The sequence below is a fragment of the Suncus etruscus genome, chromosome 2 (genome assembly GCF_024139225.1).
Source record: "Suncus etruscus isolate mSunEtr1 chromosome 2, mSunEtr1.pri.cur, whole genome shotgun sequence".
In the NCBI taxonomy this organism is placed as follows: domain Eukaryota; kingdom Metazoa; phylum Chordata; class Mammalia; order Eulipotyphla; family Soricidae; genus Suncus; species Suncus etruscus.
Window position 1 is genome coordinate 33316818 of NC_064849.1, and position 8791 is coordinate 33325608.

Below are 8791 nucleotides of genomic sequence, written 5' to 3' on the forward strand. Positions count from 1 at the left end.
AGGTCAGTAGACCTAACTAGAGCCTTAGAAAGCTCAGCTTTTGTTTCTTTGTTTTGATTTTAGCTCATAGCCAATGGTGCTCAGAACTACTCCCAGCTCAGTGGTCAGAAGTCACTTTTGGTGGTCTTCAGGTGACCTGGCGATGCTTGGATGGAGACTCTTGCATGAAAATAATTTGCCCCAATTCCTTTTTAATCTATCTATGACTAGGCCATGGACTAGGATTTCTTTCCCCTCTATCTTTCTTTCCTTCCTTCCATCTTGTTTTGACTTCTTCCTTTTTTTTTTTTTTTTTTTTTTGGTTTTTTTTGGGTCACACCCAGCGGTGCTCAGGGGTTACTCCTGGCTGTCTGCTCAGAAATAGCTCCTGGCAGGCATGGGGGACCATATGGGAACTGGGAATCGAACCAACCACCTTAGGTTCTGGATCGGCTGCTTGCAAGGCAAACACCGCTGTGCTATCTCTCCGGGCCCCTCTTCTTCCTTTTTTTCTCCCTCTCGCTCCTATTTATTTTTTATCTCTCTATTTTTTTTTATATTGTTGTTGATTTTGTTTTGGGGCACATCTGGTGGTGCTCAAACCAAATTTCTGGCTTTGCTACTCAGGGATCACTCCTGGTGAGGTTTGAAGGACTGATCATATGGAGTACCAGAGACAGAAATCAGGGTGGTCTCTTGCAAATTAAAAACCCTACCTTTGATAATCTTTAGCTTCTGTGCTAGGCTTTCCTGAAGTGAAAGTTCCTTCTATGAAATGTCAAAGTCAAATGTAACGAAAACCATTGAAGTTTGGTAGGCCCTGAGATTAGAAACTAGGGACTCCTTTCTGTGCATTAACTCTTGTTTCTCTTCCCTAGGACCATATTTAAACTGAACTTAATGATGAAACAATATACCTTGAATTATGAGGACTTTGAGGGCCTCTTTGATTACTATAATGACAATTTAAGTACTGGCATGCCTTATATCAACCCAGATGCTATACCATGTAAGCGAGAAATTCTGGATATCAACAGCTATGCTTTGGTGGTCATCTACATCTTGGTCTTCCTGCTGAGCCTGCTGGGCAATGCCCTGGTGGTCCTGGTTGTCCTCTCCAGTCAGATCAGTCGCTCGGTCACCGATATCTACCTGCTCAACCTGGCCATCGCAGATCTGCTCTTCGCCCTGACCTTGCCCATCTGGGCTGCCTACAAGGTCAAGGGCTGGGTCTTTGGCATTCCCCTGTGCAAGATAGTGTCCTTCCTGAAGGAGGTCAATTTCTACAGTGGCATTCTCCTGCTGGCCTGCATCAGCGTGGACCGCTACCTAGCCATTGTGCATGCCACCCGCATACTCACCCAGAAAAGACACTGGGTCAAGTTCATCTGCCTGGGCATCTGGACTTTGTCCCTGATCCTGTCCCTGCCCATGCTCCTTTTCCGTAATATTGTTGAACATGATTCTGTCTTAGTATGCTACGAGGCCATGGGAACCAACACGACCAACTGGCGCCTGGTGATGCGAATCCTGCCTCAGACCTTCGGCTTTCTGTTGCCCCTGCTGGTCATGCTCATCTGCTATGGGCTCACCCTGCGCACACTCTTTGAGGCCCACATGGGCCAGAAGCACCGTGCCATGAGGGTCATCTTTGCTGTGGTGCTGATCTTCCTGCTCTGCTGGCTGCCCCACAACCTGGTGCTGGTAGCAGACACCCTGATGCGCATTAAGCTCATCTGGGAGACCTGCGAGCGCCAAAACCAGATCGACCGGGCCCTGAATGCCACCGAGATCCTGGGCTTCCTGCACAGCTGCCTCAACCCCTTCATCTACGCCTTCATTGGACAGAAGTTCCGCCACGGCCTCCTGCGCATCATGGCACACCACGGCCTGGTCAGCAAGGACTATCTGGCCAAGGAGAGCCGGCCTTCCTTTGCTGGTTCTTCCTCTGGGAACACTTCCACTACCGTCTAAATACCCCTCCCCCTCCCGGTCCCCAAGCAGAGCCTCAGCACCTCATCGCAGTCTCATGTACTTTGGCCTAGCTATTTCTGTGTCAGGGCTGCCACTCACTGTGGCTTCTGGCAGTGGCTGAGGTATGAACTGACTGCCCCATTGTAGGGGGCAGATGGCCTGCCTGTTGCCTGCCCCCCCTACCTTAAGGACTCAGCCAACTGCTCCATTCTGCCCATCCTAAGGCCGAGCCCTCAGCATTCTGACTCTTCACATACTTGTTAGCTGCTTCTTGAGATGATGGCAAATGGAGCCACTTATGGTTGCTCCTCAGCTCTGCCTGTGCTCTTCAAGCCCACCAGCATTCTGAGAAGCCCAGAAGGACAGAGATTCACTTTCTAAGGCTCCTAGAAGCTGGGAGTGGCCGCAATTACTAATCAGTGGGCACTAGTAAGAAGACCAGGGCACTTGTGTGCTGCTGAGTCACTCTCCAGGGGGAAAGTCCTGATGTGTGGCATTCCCTGAGTTCCACAGTGGAAATGCTCCTGCCAGAGGGTTCAAGGTGGTGAGGTAAGCAACAGAGTTCTAGGAATGTCAACACCTGCTTTCACAACCAGGGGCAAACAGGCTTCAGCATACTGTTAAGAGGAAATCTTCAAGAGTCAGGGAAATATTTCTCATCAAATAAAGAGAGAGATATACACACATCTTTGTTTTTGTCTTTGAATAGGACTATAGGGTCTGATGAATAAAACGGAGGCAGCCATTTTGTGATGCATCCTGAAATAAGAAACTCACACATTGAGTCTGACAGAGCAAAGAGCTCAAAAATCAACCATGGTGTATTTGAAAACATGGTTTTTAGCAAGTCTAGGACTTTTCAATGGAGAAAAGATGATCTTTTAGCAAACGACACTGGATAACAAGATATCCACATAAAAATATGGAACCTTTATTTTACAGCACATATTAAAATCCACTCAAAGGGGCCGGAGAGATAGCACAGCGGTGTTTGCCTTGCAAGCAGCCGATCCAGGACCTAAGGTGGTTGGTTTGAATCCCAGCATCCCATATGGTCCCCGGTGCCTGCCAGGAGCTGATATTTCTGAGCAGATAGCCAGGAGTAACCCCTGAACAATGCCGGGTGTGGCCCAAACACCAAAAAGAAAAAAAAATTCACTCAAAATTCAAATGAGTACCTGAACAAAACAGCTTAAAAAAGAAAAATCTAAAAAGGAAGAAAGAAAAAAAAATCTTAGAGGAGCTGGTGGCATAGTACAGCAGGTAGGGTGCTTTCTGTGGCCAACTTGGGTTCGATCACTATCTAGGATTCGATCTTTTCTGCATCAGATGGTCCCCTGAGCACTGTTAGGAGTGATTCCTAAGCATAGAGCAGGGAGTAAACCCTGAACACTGGTGGCTGTGGCACAAGAGAAACAACAATAAAAACCAACTGAAAACTCTCAGAACTTAAAAGATAGTATTTTTAAATTGTTGTTTTGTTTTGGTAGCATACCCCATGGTGCTCAAGATATTTTTCTGGCTCTGCACTCAGGGGTCACTTCTGGCAGGCATGGTGGACCATATGGGGTGCCAGGCATAGAATCAGCGTCAGCCATATGCAGGGCAAATACTCTACTCAATATATGATGATTATAGTCTTTCATTTAATTTTGAGGGTAGTGATAGAATTAGTCCAGTAAGATCAAGGAAGTGACTAGATAGAAGATTGAGGCTGGGGTTTGGGTGAGTTGAATAGGAAGTCAGCAATAAAGTGTCAATTTGAGATATAGTGGGGAATGAAAGAAATACTGACCAAAATAGGAAGGAACAAAATAGGGAGAACATAGGGATGGGGTAGAGAGGTTCAGGACGGTTCAAGACAGGGTTGGGCCAGGCCTGGATAGAGGTTTGGGAATAGGATGAGTTTTGAGGTGTGAGGATCAGGGAAAGATCCACAAATAGAGTGAATGTCAGGGATGAATGGATTGATGACCAGTTACCTACAATCACCATGTCTGTTTATTCCCATTTGTGGTTGGTGGGGAAATAGCTAATAGCACTTGCCTTGCTCTGGAGCATAAATCATGGGTGGGGCACCATTCTGTCTAATATTCTGTTCTAGGGGTCAGGAGGAGTCAGTCTAGCCCATCCCGCTTGAGTCCAGCAGGGGTCTAAAACTCAATTTACCTGGGGGCCGCAGGTGCCAAAGTCGGGGTGATCCTCAAGTGCAAAGTCAGTAGTAAGCCTTGAACACTGGGGGGTATTACCCAAACAACTAAAACAAAATAAAACAAAACAAAACAAAAAGATTCCTCTAGGGCAGGGCTACAAAATGTTGTACAGAGGGCCGCAAATGGCCCGTGGGCCGCGAGTTTGAGACCCCTGGTAGAGGCTCTCCATGCAATTTGATGTATGAGAAATTAGGGATGTAAGCCTTAAGAGAGATCTAACTCAGGAGAGGGGGCCGAAGATTGCAGAAAGAATCCAGGGGGAAGTCTGTGGATTCCTTTATTCTCTTCCACTCCCCTCCATTTCCCTTCCCAGCTCCTCTGCACATTTCAATGCCCTTCTTATGTTTCCACAAAGACAATTCTTTTTTTTTTTTTTTTTTGGGTCACACCTGGCAGCACTCAGGGGTTACTCCTGGCTTTACGCTCAGAAATTGCTCCTGGCAGGTTCGGGGGATCATATGAGATGCCTGGGATTCAAACTACTGTCCTTCTGCATGCAAGACAAACGCCCTACCTTCATGCTATCTCTCGGGCCCCACAAAGACTATTCTATCAAGGTTCAACTGTTAAATACAAAATCCACCATGTCTAGGGAAATAGAAGTGACTAATACATTTCAGAAATGGTACTTGGTCCTATAATTTGCTGGTAATTTGGGAAGTGCAGACAAATGTCAACAAAACAACTTGGATATCTTTAATTATATATAATTATATCATATAAGCACACATATATTGTCCAAGTTACAAAGTTGTTCATGATTGAATTTCTATGAGTGAGTTTTAGGAATATAATGTTCCAATATCAGTGTCCACTACCTCTATCATTACCCCCTCCCATCCCCCAGCCTGCCTCTATCTCTTTAGCCCCAGAGATGTTTCCGAACTGGCCCTAGTGCCTATGTGCAGGGACAGTTCATGCTGTACAAAGTGGGAAGCCACCACTTTGTGGCACTTTTACCTTCCTTGCTTCACCCCCTAAACCCACAACACATGCAAAGCTAAATAAAGCAAAGTCATCTCTCTCTCTATTTATTTTTTTTTTTTTGGGGGGAGGACCACACCTGACCTTGCTCAGGGCTTAGTCCTGGCTCTGCTTTCAGAAATCACTCCTGGTAGTCTTTAGGGATAATATGAGATCCTGGAAATTGAACCCAGGTCCATTCTAGGCAAACACCTTGCACCTGTGCTATCTTTCTTTCAGGAAGATCGCCTTGTTTATGATATGGGAAGCCAGTGGTGCGGATGTGGTCTCTTAGGTTGCTATTGAGCAACAGGACTTCTTCCCAGGTCGGAAATGACTGGGTTTCTTTAGAAGCCCCTCCTCTCTTCCCTTCTACAGCAGAATTCTGACTCCCTGAGCTGAGCTTGGAAAAGAAAAGAGGTGGGAGAGAATTCTGGGATAAGGAGATTCTGGGGTACATTCACAGGCAGTGTAAATGTAAACAATAGGCACATTGTGTGTGGCTGAGGGGACTGGGAACCCAGTGTCGCCCTCTTTGTTGACAATTAAAACTTGTTGGGCCTTAGGGACTAGAGAGACAGTACGGGTGCTTATCTTGCATGCAGAAGATCTGGATTTGATCCCCAGCACTATATATAGACTTGCAAGATTCCTGAGCACAATACCACTCCTACGGATATACCCTAAGAACACAAAAAATACAATACAAAAATCCCTTTCATGCACCTATATTCATTGCAGTGCTATTTACAATAGCCAGACTTGGGAAACAAGTCTTGGGAAACAAGATGCCCTTCAACAGATGAATGGCTACAGAAACTGTGGTACATATACACAATGGAATACTATGCAGCAGTCAAGAGAGATGAAGTCATGAAATTTTCCTATACATGGATGTACATGGAATCTATTATGCTGAGTAAATAAGTCAGAGAGAGAGAGAGAGAAAGATGCAGAATGGTCTCACTCATCTATGGGTTTTAAGAAAAATAAAAGACATTTTTGCAAAAATCCTCAGAGACAAAGAGACAAGAGAGGAGGGCTGGAAGGTCCAGCTCACGACATGAAGCTCACCACAAAGAGTGGTGAGCACAGTTAGAGACATAACTACACTGAGAACTATCATAACAATGTGAAAGAATGAGAGAAGTGGAAAGCCTGTCTAGAGTACAGGTGGGGTTGGGGTGGGGAGGAGGGAGATTTGAAACATGGTGTGGGAATGTTGCACCAGTGAAAGAGGTTGTTCTTTACATGATGAAACCCAACTACAATCATATTAGAAATCAAGGTGTTTAAATAAAGATATTAATATAAAAAAAGATTCTTGAGCAGAGCCAGATGTAGCCCCAAACACAAAAAATTTAAAAAATTAAAATGTTGGAAAAAAAAACCCACACTGAGTTTTAAATGTCTCTCACTGAGCCAGAGACATAGTTAAGGGAGGGTTAAGGCCTTGCATTCCAATCAAACACATTTGTTTCTCTTGAACTGCATAGGGTCCACTTGAGCACAACACCAGGAGTAAACAAATTCTGAGCACTGGCAGTAGAGCCTCCCCTCCAGGAAAAGAAAAGAAAAGAAAAGATTAAAAAAAAAAAGAGTCAGAAGAAATGAAACTTAGGGGACATAGGAAACTGGTTGAGGATCTGAGGATGTGTGAAGTGTTTACACTCATGTTTTTGCTCAGAGAAATCTAGGTAAAATTTTTGTGATATATGGAGGCCGGAGAGAGAGCACAGCAGTACGGCATTTATATTGTAACAGCTGACCAATGGTGGTTTGATTCCAGGCATCTCATATGGTCCCCTGAGCCTGCCAGAAGTGATATCTGAGCACAGAGCTAGGAGTAACCTTTGAGCATCACTGGGTGTGATCCAAAAACCAAAAAAAATTTTTTTGTGTTATGTATAAGATTTGGAAAAGGCTGCTTGTTTTGAAAGAAATTGTGTACACTTTAAACTTTGTTGCTTTGGTTATAGAGTTCCTGCCTTTGGTAGAGAACAGGAAATCAAAAGCTATGTAATTCTCATTTTTTTTTAAACAAAGAAGATGGAATTGTTACCCCTCCCTCAACTTCCTGTTTATCCCACCTGGATGGTCAGACCAACCCACATCTTGGAGGAGCTGCTGTTTGGGATAAAGGATAATATGGTTGGCTAGGGGGAGGAGAGAGAGGAGACATGGCAAGAGTGGATGAAGGGCAGTTGAAGGAGGCTTCTTAAAAAAGCTTAGCATAGAAGCCATGTGGATAAATACACATGGCGATTAAGGCCGCATAATAAAAGCTGGTTGACTCCTGAAACTTCATCTGACTGCTTGTGAATTTTTTTTTTGTTTTGTTTGTTTGTTTGTTTGTTTTTTTACTATTTTTTTATTTAAACACCTTGATTACATACATGATTGTGTTTGGGTTTCAGTCATAAAAGGAACACCACCCATCACCAGTGCAACATTCCCATCACCCAAGTCCCAAATCTCCCTCCTCCCCACCCAACCCCCGCCTGTACTCTAAACAGGCTCTACATTTCCCTCATACATTCTCAATATTAGGACAGTTCAAAATGTAGTTATTTCTCTAACTAAACTCATCACTCTTTGTGGTGAGCTTCCTGAGGTGAGCTGGAACTTCCAGCTCTTTTCTCTTTTGTGTCTGAAATTTATTATTGCAAGAATGTCTTTCATTTTTCTTAAAACCCATAGATGAGTGAGACCATTCTGCGTTTTTCTCTCTCTCTCTGACTTATTTCACTCAGCATAATAGATTCTGTGTACATCCATGTATAGGAAAATTTCATGACTTCATCTCTCCTGACAGCTGCATAATATTTCATTGTGTATATGTACCACAGTTTCTTTAGCCATTCGTCTGTTGAAGGGCATCTTGGTTGTTTCCAGAGTCTTGCTATGGTAAATAGTGCTGCAATGAATATAGGTGTAAGGAAGGGATTTTTGTATTGTATTTTTGTGTTCTTAGGGTATATTCCTAGGAGTGGTATAGCTGGGTCGTATGGGAGCTCGATTTCCAGTTTTTGGAGGAATCTCCATATTGCTTTCCATAAAGGTTGAACTAGATGGCATTCCCACCAGCAGTGGATAAGGGTTCCTTTCTCTCCACATCCCCGCCAGCACTGTTTGTTCTCATTCTTTGTGATGTGTGCCATTCTCTGTGGTGTGAGGTGGTATCTCATTGTTGTTTTGATTTGCATCTCCCTGATGATTAGTGATGTGGAGCATTTCTTCATGTGTCTTTTGGCCATTTGTATTTCTTCTTTGTCAAAGTGTCTGTTCATTTCTTCTCCCCATTTTTTGATGGGATTAGATGTTTTTTTCTTGTAAATTTCTGTCAGTGCCTTGTATATTTTGGAGATTAGCCCCTTGTCTGATGGGTATTGGGTGAATAGATTCTCCCACTCAGTGGGTGGCTCTTGTATCCTGGGCACTATTTCCTTTGAGGTGCAGAAGCTTCTCAACTTAATATATTCCCATCTGTTAATCTATGTTTTCACTTGCTTGGAGAGTGCAGTTTCCTCCTTGAAGATGCCTGTAGTCTCAATGTCCTGGAGAGTTTTGCCTATGTGTTGTTCTATATATCTTATGGTTTGGGGTCTGATATCGAGGTCTTTAATCCATTTGGATTTTACCTTCGTACATGATGTTAGCTG

The 8791-nt window shown here is 44.1% G+C and overlaps 1 protein-coding gene across 1 annotated transcript; it reads left to right on the top strand.

Moving 5' to 3' along the window:
• The first annotated feature begins 882 nt into the window (after positions 1-882).
• Positions 883-1953, top strand: LOC126000876 (C-X-C chemokine receptor type 2-like). Its single transcript, XM_049768045.1, has one exon. It carries the CDS (start codon positions 883-885, stop codon positions 1951-1953), a length of 1071 nt encoding a protein of 356 aa, XP_049624002.1.
• Positions 1954-8791: the final 6838 nt, after the last annotated feature.

Bases quoted from the DNA above. Each gene is read 5' to 3' on its own strand.
- LOC126000876 (XM_049768045.1), top strand. From the start codon at position 883: ATGAAACAATATACCTTGAATTATGAGGACTTTGAGGGCCTCTTTGAT.